This window comes from Asparagus officinalis, chromosome 4 (assembly GCF_001876935.1).
Source record: "Asparagus officinalis chromosome 4, Aspof.V1, whole genome shotgun sequence".
NCBI classification, from domain to species: Eukaryota; Viridiplantae; Streptophyta; class Magnoliopsida; order Asparagales; family Asparagaceae; genus Asparagus; species Asparagus officinalis.
In genome coordinates, this window is record NC_033797.1 from 20,725,704 (window position 1) to 20,739,079 (window position 13,376).

At 33.1% G+C, this 13,376-nt stretch overlaps 1 protein-coding gene across 1 annotated transcript; it reads left to right on the forward strand.

The window, feature by feature from the left end:
• On the forward strand, positions 2,628 to 12,706 carry LOC109838313 (protein FAR1-RELATED SEQUENCE 5-like). The gene is made up of 6 exons (XM_020406763.1): positions 2,628 to 2,761; positions 2,867 to 4,056; positions 4,142 to 4,551; positions 4,804 to 5,028; positions 8,069 to 8,178; positions 12,512 to 12,706. The coding sequence occupies exons 1-6, from the start codon at positions 2,639 to 2,641 to the stop codon at positions 12,704 to 12,706; spliced, it is 2,253 nt and encodes a 750-aa protein (XP_020262352.1). The 5' UTR covers positions 2,628 to 2,638.

The following is a 13,376-nucleotide window of genomic DNA, read 5'->3' on the forward strand; positions in this document are numbered from 1 at the left end:
ATATATATATATATATATATATATATATATATATATATATATATATATATATATATATATATATATATACTAGTTTTTATGCACGTGCAATGCATGTGGTTTAATATTTTATTTTATTACTATAAATAAGTCGGATTCTTTTTAATTATTATATTTGTTATAATTTTTATTTAAACATTATAAAAATTTGATGTGATGGATTTTTGTGTTAAATTGGGATCAATATACTTAATTGGGATATCATAATTGATTTCCGCAGAAAAAGATATGAGTTGACATAATAATATTTTCAAGCAGAATAGTAAAAAAAAAGTTAAACTAATACTACATGTCATATTCTAAACTCTACTAATCCCAAGCTATAGTATGGAGTCAATGATGAATAACAATATCATTATGAACTAAAGTTCTAGCAATAAAAAAATAATAATTTTTATTGCATTGAAAATAGAATTACACTACACTTTTCAACATTATAAGCTCATGTTTTATAATAAACAATCTCAAAAGCAAACATAAAAAAAAGTACATATAATGACATGTTGAGTCCCACACACCGATGTGAACTAGTAGGGGGCTCACATGTCATAGACTTGCAGCGCAGGAATTTCACACACAAGCTCAGGCCCCTCCCGTTCTCTCCTCCCCTCTCCGTCTCTCTCTCTCTTTATATATATATATAATATATATATATAATATATATAATTATAATATGAAAAAATGTTCCTCAAGGTGACACATCTAGATAATCATCTAAGGACGCAGACTAAAATCACATGATTGAGCTACATTGTGGATGAAATCCGCTCGTTGAACTGGATGTACTATTCTAAAACCGCCAACACAACCAAGTGGGGTGAACCCATCAAATCGTTGACCCCTCCGTCGAGCCATGTGACAAAAGTTCTATTCATTCGAACCGTTAAAATTAATCACGAGTGATGAAGGGCAAACAACTACGAAGTTCACCCTAAACTTGGTGTGTTTAGGGTTAGAATATGTAGATCAAGTTTAACAGGAGATGGATACATCCATAACATTAGGCTCATCAATATGATTTAGGCACGCATCTTAATGATTATCTAAGGTGGTCACATTAGGAACACTACACCTTAGGAATACTTCTCCCTATATATATATATATATATAGTATATATATATATATATATAATATAGGGTATATATAATATATATATATATATATATATAACTATATCATATATATATATATATATATATATATATATATATATATATATATATATATGGGTAAAGTGAATCTAAGGTGACTCCCTAGATGTAGCCTAAGGATGCGCGATCTTGACCATTGATTCAAAAAAACCCAAATACATCTCAACCCTCACTTAATAACAATTTCCCATTAAAGAAAAACAAATTTCTAAAATTGTTTAATCGGCCAAATCCCAGCAAAAAAAATCGCGATCTTGGGGAATTCTACACGTCCGCTCTCCTCAACTTTGCCCTCGACACCCGCTCCGGATCACGTCGCCGAGCGGCCTCGAACTCCTCGACACCCGCTCCGGATCACGTCGCCGAGCGGCCTTGAACTCCTCGACGTCTGCTCTCCTCAACTTCACCGCTCTCCTCGACTTCGCCGCCCTCGACATCCTCTCAGCGGCGTCGCCGTCCGCTCTTCTCCAGCTGCTCAACGCCGCTCTCCTCGACTACGCCCTCGACATCCGCTCCGGTCACGCCGCCTAAGCGCCCTCCAGTTTGCGGTTTTAAATTAAAATTTGGTATGTTAGTTTTTAATTAAAAATGTTTGCTCCCTAGTTTCTGAAAGATGAAGTTTTTAATATCATACTTTAACTTTACATATCCTCAGACGTGTATGAACCTCTCTTCTTGATTTACATGCACAAAATAGCACAAATGATTATAACGATCGAATCGAATACTAAGGTGTTACACATTTATATTTGTTTAAAAGTATTGAATTCAAATGCGGACTCTAATATACTTAATGAGCCCTCATATATATTTAGAATTCTGCACTAGTATAGCTTTTTTCTAATAGACTTAACTTTCAATTTTGTTGACTTATACTATGCAACAAATAGGTTTCAGAACTTCGAGTACTTATGATGTGCTCACATTATATTAAATAAAATGTTTGCTCCCTAGTTTCTGAAAGATGAAGTTTTTAATATCATACTTTAACTTTACATATCCTCAGGCGTGTATGAACCTCTCTTCTTGATTTACATGCACATAATAGCACAAATGATTATGCATATGACCCGAGAAATAATCCCAAGTTGTATTGTGACAAGATATACCAATCCACAAATGCTAACCCTTTATAGAGCACATCCTTTCTCATTCTCTGTGTTTTTGTATCGCTGTGCCAACATGAAAACAGGTCTAAAAGTCTATACGAAACAGACTTAAACTGTCAGCTCCCAAGAAAATAATTTAAACAAATCTAAACTATTTTTGCATCCCCTCGCCCTCGAAGTTTTTTAATTCTTGTTGATTTTGGGATATGAATTATGAATATTATCAATTTTTAGTCTAAATTATCGTAATGAAATTGTTTAGTGAAATTGAAAGATGAACTTGAGGATGATTTTCTATAGATTTTGAACTTCTAATATGTGATAATTTGATAGCTTGTATGGACACGCCAACAATTCTCTCACGTGATACAACAATGGTTGAAGATGAAAACAAATATATAGCCCTTGACCTTGAAGGCGAGGACTATGGTTTACTATCTACGACAAGTTTTTTCTCTCAGGTGATAATATCTTATTGTTTATTGTTTACTACTATCTAATGACATATACCAAAATAGTTGTCTTTTATAATGAGTTTTGTAATTTCTGTTTCTCTATTTTTACAGGCATCCGAGCATGAGCAGAATGTTGATGAGCCTATTGGCGTTGATAATGGTGAAGGTAATTTTGTTGTTGATCCATATATTGGAATGAAGTTTTCTACTCATGAGGAAGCTTATAATTTCTACAATGCATACGCTAGACTTAAGGGATTTGGTGTTCGCAAGGGTCACACAACTTGGTCGAGAAAGAAAGATACAATCATATCTAGAATATATGTATGTGACAAGGAAGGATTTAAATTTTTAAAAGATAAAAGAGAAGATGGTCGGAATGTTGTTCGAAAGTTCGATACAAGATGTGGATGCAACGCAAGAATGGTTATTGGACTCGATAGAAGCACTGAAAAATGGGTGGTCCGAAATTTAAACATTAATCATAATGGTCATCCATTAACCACCCCAAATCAGGTAAAGAAGCACTACTCACATCAGACACTTCATCGAGCTCAATCGACAAGAAGGTTGATAGATACTCATGACAATCAAGGTTTACGGCCTTCGACCATTTGTAAGGTTGTAGACGTTGCTCATGGAAATGAGCAAGGCTCTCTCACTCAACAAGAATGCCAAGCACAACTTAGAATTAAACGAAAAAATAATGTCGATCATGAGTGCGTGAGCATAGTTCGTCAATTTCAAGAGAAAAAGGTATATGATCCTCAATTTTACTTTGCACTTGATTTAGAAAATGATGGGACGATGAGAAGTGTTTTTTGGATGGATGGTAGGTCGAGGAATTCTTACTTGCAATTTGGAGATGTTGTTTGCTTTGATGTTACATATAGAACGAACAATTTAAAATTGCCGTTTGCACCATTTACGGGCGTTAACCATCATCGACAGTCTACTCTATTTGGGTGTGCGTTACTGGCCGATGAAACGGAGGAGACGTTTATATGGTTATTTAGCCAATGGTTAAAATGTATGTCGGGTATAGCACCAGTAACAATCATCACTGATCAAGATAAAGCTATGTGTGGTGCTATTCACAAAGTTTTTCCTAAAACTCGCCATCGCTTTTGTTCTTGGCACCTTCGTAGGAATGCCTTACAAAATCTTCAATCAATGCATAATGATTATGGTGAGGATGTTGGTGTAAAGTATAACAAATGGTATTGGAGTAAATCGGAAGAAAATTTTGAAAAGCGTTGGGAAGAAATGAGGGACAAATATGGTGCAGATAAAAGGAGTTGGTTAGTAAATTTATACAATCATCGAGATCATTGGGCTCCAGTGTATCTTAAAGACACTTTTACTGCAGGAATGACATCTACTCAGCGGAGTGAGGGAATTAATTCCTTTTTTTGATCATTTTGTGAATGCAAATACCGAGTTACATGATTTTGTTAAGCAATATGATAAAGCTGTCGAAGCTCGCCGAGCCGCTGAACTTGAGCAAGATTTTAAGTCCACAAACTCTGTTCCCACATTGATAATTGAACATCCCATTGAAAAACAAGCTAGGAAGAATTACACAAAGAATATGTTTACTATCTTTCAGAAAGAACTCAAGGATAGTTACTCCATGCTTCATGAAAGGTTGTCGAAGGACGGCGCAAGTGCTACTTATGCCGTTTGGAATATAGATCGCGAGGCTGAGAGCAAGAAGAGGGTAAAACATCATGTTGTTTTTGATGCATCCAAAGATAAAAGAATTAAGTGCTCTTGTGCAAAATTTGAGATGGAAGGTATATTATGCAAACATAGCTTGCACATTTTAGTAAAGAAGCAAGTATTAGAAATTCCATCAAGATATATTATACAACGATGGACAATTAAAGCAAGACATGTTGGTTGCGGAGTTGTTAGAAATTACATTTCAAATAGTGAAGACCAACTCTCTATCATTAAACATTAGGCCCTCAGGAGTAGATGTAACAAGGCACTAGAAGATACATTGACTTCAAGTACACTTTATGATAAGTTCAGTGCTTTTTTAGACTCATTTTTTAAAGAAGTTGGTGCTTACAAGAAAGAAAATGAACATAACGACAATGGAAATGAGAGCAATGCCAGCAATAAGATGCCTACTTCATCCATACCCATCTCTGTAGAGGAAGCAACTCAAATCACTATTCGTGATCCAGATAAGCCTATTGCCACGAAGGGACGACCAACACAAGCTACTAGAATTAAGTCCAGAATGGAGATAGCACAAGAAAATAGTATAAAAAAAATAAAGATTTTGTGGATTTTGTAAGGGAAAATGACATTATATAACGAGTTGTCCTTTAGCTAAGGGATTTTGTAAGGGAAAATGACATTATATAACGAGTTGTCCTTTAGCTAAGGTATTATATTTAATCTTGATTTAATATTTTTTTAAAATGACATTATATAACGAGTTGTCCTTTAGCTAAGGTATTATATTTAATCTTGATTTAATATTTTTTTACTGTAGATGCATTTGTCATGTTAAAGTTGTAATTTTTTTTGTAGATGAAAAATGTTGCAAGTGGTGGTCGAGAAAGATAACAGAGGGCCAAAACAAAGTTAACGGTGGGCCAAAACAAAACATGTGTTTCTGAAGAATGTTGAAAATTTGAATTAAAGTTTATGTACGTATGGATGATTTGGTTGTATGGATTAATCATATATGGCTGATAATGTGGTTGTATCGATTAATCAAGTATGGATGATAATTTCAATTAAAGTTTATGTATATATGGATGATTTGGTTGTATAGATGATAATGCGGTTGTATGGATTAATTATGTATGGATGATAATTTGAATTTAATTATTTCCAGGTCTATGAGGTACAAAATTTTTTCCAGGTCTATGAGATACATAATGTGCATAAGTGGGTACAAAAACATGCTCAAGTTGGAAGAAATTTTTTTACAGAGCCATGAGGTACAAAACATGCCTAAGTAGGTACAAAATGTGCCTAACTTGGTACAAAACTTTAATAAGTGGGTACAAAACTTGATTAAGTAGGTACAATAAATTTTTTCAAGAGCTACGAGGTACAAAACATGCTTAAGTAGGTACAAAACATGCATAAGTAGGTACAAAACTTTAATAACTGGGTATAAATTTTTTTCCAGATCAATTAGGTACAAAACGTGCATAAGTGGGTACAAAACATAAATAGGTACAATATTTTTTTCCAGATCAATGTGGTACAAAACGTGCCTAAGTAGATAGAAAACGTGCATAAGTAGGTACAAAACTTGAATATGTGGGTACAATAATTTTTTTTAAGAGCTACGAGGTACAAAACGTGCTTAAATACGTACAAAACGTGCATAAGTAGGTACAAAACGTTAATAATTGGGTACAATTTTTTTTCCCAGATCAATGAGGTACAAAACGTGCATAAGTGGGTACAAATTTTTTTTCAAGATCAATGAGGTACAAAACGTGCATAAGTTGGTACAAAACATTAATAAGTACAATATTTTTTTCCTGATCAATGAGGTACAAAACGTGTCTAAGTAGGTAGAAAACGTGCATAAGTTGGTACAAAACATTAATAAGTACACTATTTTTTTCCTGATCAATGAGGTACAAAACGTGTCTAAGTAGGTAGAAAACGTGCATAAGTAGGTACAAAATTTGATTAAGTGAGTACAATATATTTTTTCAAGAGCTACAAGGTACAAAACGTGCTTAAGTAGGTATAAAACGTGCTCAAGTAGGTACAAAACTTTAATAACTAGGTACAAATTTGTTTTCCAGATCAATGAGGTGCAAAATATGCATAAGTGGGTACAAAACATTAATAAGTAGAAAACGTGGCTAAGTGGGTACAAATCTTGATTATGTGGGTGCAATAAATTTTTTTAAGAGCTACGAGGTACAAAACATGCTTAAGTAGGTACAAAACGTGCTCAAGTAGGTACAAAACTTTAATAACCAGGTACAAATTTGTTTTCCAGATCAATGAGGTGATAAATGTGCATAAGTAAGTACAAAACATTAATAAGTAGAAAACGTGGCTAAGTGGGTACAAATCTTGATTATGTGGGTGCAATAATTTTTTTCAAGAGCTACGAGGTACAAAACGTGCTTAAGTAGGTACGAAACGTGCTCAAGTAGGTACAAAACTTTAATAACTAGGTACAAATTTGTTTTCCAGATCAATGAGGTGCAAAACGTGCATAAGTGAGTACAAAACATTAATAAGTAGAAAGCGTGGCTAAGTGGGTACAAAACATGCTTATATATAGAAAACTTAATTAAGTGAGTACAAATCTTGATTATGTGGGTGCAATAAATTTTTTTCAAGAGCTACGAGGTACAAAACGTGCTTAAGTAGGTACAAAACGTGCATAAGTACATATAAAACTTTAATAACTAGGTACAAATTTTTGCTCAAATCAATTAGGTACAAAACGTGCATGAGTATGCTTGGTACCAAACACAAATTTTATGCTTGGTAGTGAGGTGGCGCAATCTTCTCCACTCATTCAAATGGTGAATGTGGTCCCTCATTTGAATGAGTGGATGAGATTGTGTCACCTTACTACCAAGCACAACTTTTTGTGCTTGGTACCAAACATACACATATTTCTCATATATATATATATATATATATATATATATATATATGAAATCTATACGAAAGGGTGAATTCAGAGATCATGCTACAGTAAATTGAACAGTCTCTCTCCTCCCACACCTATATCCCGTATCAGCTCAAAATTCAAATTTCAAAACACCCCCTATAATTCCACCTCTTCTCACCCCTATCCTCATTCACCAGAGATAAAAAAATCGCCTCAAGAAATCATCGAAGACGATCTCGGCCTTCCGATCCCCGAGGCTCGACAATCGCCGATCCCCAAACCTAAGCTCAAACCCCTCGATCCTCAGCTCCTCTCCTCTCTTCGGCATCGTCAACGGCCACCATCGTCGAGGCATGGAGACGTCAGAAGCGATTATACGCTGGAGCGCCTCCCCTCACACCTCGCTGACGCCCTATTCCGCCGCCACCGCCACCTCCTCTATCCATCCCTCCTCGAGTCCGTTCAAAACCCTAACCCTAACTTTTTTTTTTATTTTGGACCTTTGTGCAGTGTTTTCCAGCATTGCGCTGAAGAGGTTGATTTGAGTGGGGAGAGCAGCGTGGATGCTGAGTTATTTGAGGTTGATTTGCGTTGCAGGATTTGTTGAATTAACCTTCAAAGATTGCCAATTTCATCCTTTCATGCTTTCAATTTTCCTTCTTTTTTTACTAATTGTTTCGATGATGTTTCAGTTACTACTGTGGATTCTGGAAGCAAAGCTTTAGAATTTCTTGGGTTGCAGCAAGATGAGCAAGTAGATTCATCATCTTCTTATTCTTCTTATACTCATCTTGAACAAAATGTGAGCTTTTTATATATACTTTTTGAAAATTTTATTTTTTATTTATTTTGAAAATATTCACAATCTCTCAAGGATATCCAAGTTGTGATCGTGTCATCTGAGAATGTGCCTTCAAGTATCAACAGGTGAACACAAATAAAAAAATTCCTTAAAAATTCCTTAAAATTGCTGGATTATAATTCCTTAAATTTAGTGATCATAACCCTTTGTTGAACAGTATTGATTGATTATGAGGATTTTATGTCCTGATTGATGATATTTAGTGATGGAAATTGCAGGTGGATTCAGATCAAAGTCTTCTTTGATGATGTATTGATTTTGTCATATCTGTTCTGTTTACTTCAGATCAAAGTCCTCTTTTTCTTCCATAGGCTTCTGACTCCAAAGACCTCGAAGACAAAGACGACAATGTATCTCTTCTCAACTCATTTTCCAATTTATTTTGAATTTCTTGGAACATAATGTAATTTTTGAATTTTTTGATTTTCAATTATTTTTATGCTTAATTATTTAGAATTGAGTTATTTGTAAATTTTAGGTTGAACACTCTTAGGGGTAGATTGATTGAGTAATTATATTGTTAGATTAAGTGATATTTAGTGGAATGTGTAGTTCCTTCAATCATGTTAGCGATTACAGTCAAAATAGTACACTCTCAAAAGAACCCAGAAAAGAGAGTTGTTGCATAGAGAGAAAGAAAAGAGTAAATGAAGCACACGAGACTTATGCCACATTGAAATTTTGGAAATTCTATGGTTTATCTGATTACAAGAAATGTAAAGCCTTAATTACTTTCTCAGTTTACTTTCATACTTATTTCTTAACAGACAAATTATGTACATATCATCCCTGCCCAAATGTTAAAGCATGTATGGTAGATAATATTTTGCATGAATTTAAACAACTAATGTTGTATGATCATAAGCTAACTGAAGTCAAATTATGTACATATCATCCCTGCCAAAATGCTGATTTCGTTACTGAAGTCAAAATGAATTAAGATAATGCTTAAAAAAAGAAGCCTAAAATAGTTTGCTGGTAAAACTTGAAGAACAAAAGATTTGACCTTTAGCCCTTTTCATTAGCAGTATTATGAATATATAATATAATGTCACACAAAATCATTATATCGGAACAGTTACCATAATGGAAATAATGTCACATCTTGTGGGTATGTTTTAGCATATTTATGCCTACACCAGCAGCAGCAGAGAAAAAAAAGAACAAACTGAACATTAAGCGAGAAATTAGAATTTTGAGGATTTAACCAAAAGGTTGTGCAGAGGATAAAAGAATGACAACAGAACTCCATGCAAAAATTTGCCTTTCTATGAATTTTAATTTTCAATTGGTTTTCTTCTAAATATAAAGAGCCCATGTGTGCGCAAGTTGAACACTTATGTCTGTTATATGTTACTTGCCTGCAAAGTTGAAGAGAAAGGTCAGAAAATGCAAAAAACTACAGAAAGGCCAGCATAGTAAAAAATTCAGAAAATATATTTTCTGGAAGCAAAGTAATGCATGAATGTAACAATTGTTAAAGGAAAAGTAAACGTGTGATTCTATTTTAAGGAAAAGTAAACACGTGATTCTATTTGATTTGAATGAAAAATGGCTCAGAGGATTCCTTCCTAAGTTCAAACACAGTTGACCCTAGACAGTTTACTAAACCACAACCAAGCTATACAATGATATTCTTTTAGCCATATATTTCTTTTGCTTTCATTAAACTAAGCTGAAACATGATTGAAGGGGAATGCCAACATTCTATGTATGACAGTTTACTATATTTGATTATTTTTATTAATTTTATTATCAAATTTTGTTTCTTAGGATCTGAAGTCAAATTAATTTGATATCTTTTTGTTCATTTATAGAATTGTAGATGTTATAACTATAACCATTGTAGAGTATTTATATTTTTTTCAATAAATGTTTTTTTAACAAATTATTTATACATATTTTTCTTCTTATATGTGTATAATATTGCATCTCCATTATTTATGATTCTTATAAATATTTCCTTTAGTATTGCAGTTGCTGAATGTGGTGGATTCATTTACTACGCTCACTTCTCATCAAGAAGTGGCAATAGTATGGATCTTTTTCTTTTTTGTATAATTTAGCTCTTCCTTCATTATGATTTGTCAAACTGAAAGAAATATCTTCCTCTCTGTTAATGGGTGCATGGTTGAAAAAGAAGCAATGTTAAGGCTTTGTATAGTCCAAACTCCTGGCAAAATATTATTCTGTGTTAATATTTCATGAAAGTATTTACATGAAAGGTTTGTTGCAGTTTATAGTGTTGTCCGTCTATTGCCTTCGTCTCTTCCAATATGTTCTTTCAGTTTCACACAATTATACGCTCAGCTTAGTTCTTATCATATATATATCATGCTTACTCTTTATGACATGGTGAGTTATTCAGATAGACTAACTGAACAAATGAAGCAAGTTAGAAATAGCTATATTGGTGTTGATCTGTCAATGATCTTACCAAAGGTGACTCGATCCGGTCCCTGATTATCACACTCAACTATGTTTTTAGTGTTTATCATGTATTATGCAAATTATTCTTTTGTAAATGGAGTTAATATAGCAATTATTCTATGATAATTTTGTGTGTCCTCCATATATTCAATTGAGAAATTACACATGGTTACCTAAAAAATTGCTTTTGAGTGTTGTTATTCTAAAATTAGTCAATTCTGAGTTATTTATAGAGTTTGTATTATATTTTTCCATTTGACATCCTGTTGGTTTATTTTGGTTTATTTTGTTCAAATACAACCAAGGTAATTAATGCATATATTTTCCCTCCAAACTCATGTTTCTCCCTCAAAGTTCCCATTATTATACAATTACATTCATTACATTCATAATCCACTCAAGTAAATTAGCTCTCATTACATCAGGTAATTCGAAAAACTCTTCTTAAGTCTAGCCTTTGATATTATCTTCACTGTTATTTACCATCTTTATTAAGCAATCTGACATTGAGTAAATCCAAGTAGTTTGTCATGTTGCCGTTGTCATGTTGCATGTTGCCTGATTGCAAAGCCTATATATATATATCAATGTCCTGCAAAACAAGGAAATGTTGCAAGTTGCATGTTGCTTGAAAGTTTCTTGACATCGAGTAAATCATTTGACAGTGTTGAAAAACTGTAACTAACTTGAGAGCTTGATTGGAATGAATTGATATTTTTTTGTGATTGGAATTATTCGCTATTCGTACGAATTATCTTTTTTCGCCTTTTTCAAATTTCAGGTTTTAAAGATTTTAATCATTTCAATTGATCGACTTATGTTGTGTGTTTAGTTATCCTCTTTGCTTCAGGCTCAAACTGATTGATTAAAAATTTTCAGATGAGAATGGAAGAACCAGTCAGGTATCAACTTCTTTTACGTTTAAAGTAGCAAATATTACCTTTTTTAAAGTTTTGGTGTAAGCTTTAGATAAATGTTAGTCAAAATAGTTTCATTATAGACTATGTTAACACTCTTGAACTAAATTTGTTAATTATTATTCATGCTACAAAAGTCATTATATTTGTCTCCATAGCCTTTATTTTTTTTCAATACATCATTGGATCGTTTCAAATGCTCATTTTTATGTATGCCGGTAAATTCTCTTGGATCGTTTCAAATGCTCATTTTTCAAGCCAAAATGCATTAATAATTCATCAAGGTATCTTATAGCTACAAGTTCGACCAATTTCTTACCTTATTAGGTGTTATTGGTGTTCTAAAAAGATCCTACAAGTATGACATTCATAATTTTCCCCCTCTAATATGTTGGTTTTAAATGAATTGTTTGTTGTTACATATTTCTTTTCTATTGAGTAAAGTGATTGAATAATTGTCAATCATGAATATACGAACAAGACCCAACTCCAACATCAAAGTAATGCATATGCATGGTTGAAACAATTTCAGCTAGTAGTGTTAAATACTAAAAGCGGGTGAATCATAGAAATTGCCATGAATTCTAACATTTTTTTGCAAATATTATGCTTCCTTTAATGTAAAAACCTTTTAATCTATGTTCTAAAATTTCAACTTTTCATCTATGCATCATAGGAGTCAAGATTTGGATTATTTCTTAGACTTCATAATCATGTCGGTTGCAATAGGTCAAGGAGCTAAAATATGTGTATTTTCTGATTTTGAATTTTCTCATCACTGGTTTCTAATTACACTTCCAATACCTTTTTAAAGCTACTTTTTCTTTATCTTCTTCCCTTAATTAAGCTTGACCCTTTTATATTTTTCTATGAGGTTGAAGGTTCAGAAGCTCCTTGGTGATCTTAAGTTGTCTCTGGATTCCTAGAATCAAGAATTTGAGTTGGAGTTGGATAAAAAAAGAAATTCCTTCGAGGAAGATCTTAAAGAGAAACTGGATGATCTGGAGAAGAAGAAAATTGAGATTAGCTATAGAGAGGAGCAAAATTTGATGGGAGAGCAATTATTGGATGGCAAAATGCAGAAGCTGCAGGATAAGGAAAAGGAGAGATGCAAATTTTAGATTATTGAAGGAGTGGAAGGAATCTTTATATAGAGAAAAAATGCTGGAGAAGTGCAGCTAGCTATAGATATTTAAAAGTTGGTTGCTTCTAAGGTCGAACTTGAGAGCTCAAGAGCTGCAATTTATATCGAAAAATAAGAAGTCGTTGGAGAGAAGGAGAATCTCAAATCAATGCAACTGGAAACTGTATAACTATTCTCTATAAGAATTTTCAAAGTATGTCTTTTATAGTAACCAGCCTTTTTCACACATTTATGCATTGAAAATATTGACCTTTATTGTGCTATTTTGGTTTTAGTTTTGAGTAGTTATGTGATCTTTAAAATTTTGGTTAATGATGGCTAGGGATGGTATAACCATGAAGATAAATGCTAAAGTTTCTAAATTTCGTCAATGACAGTTAGGATCATTTTTAGAAGTTTGGGTAATGACAGTTATGAAAGAATGATCTTTATTGTGATATTTCAGTTTCCATGGCACAATAAAGGAATAAATAATTGATGCTAAGGCATAATTCATAATTGTGTATTTGTAAAGTATATATGTTTCTGATTAGGAACAAAACATTAGAAGGATGTTCTTTCTATTGGTGTGAGTCATATTTTTCTTTGCAAAAGAAAAGATTTTGTGTTTGTGTGGGTAAATTATAAGTTGTAATAGATGAAGAAGT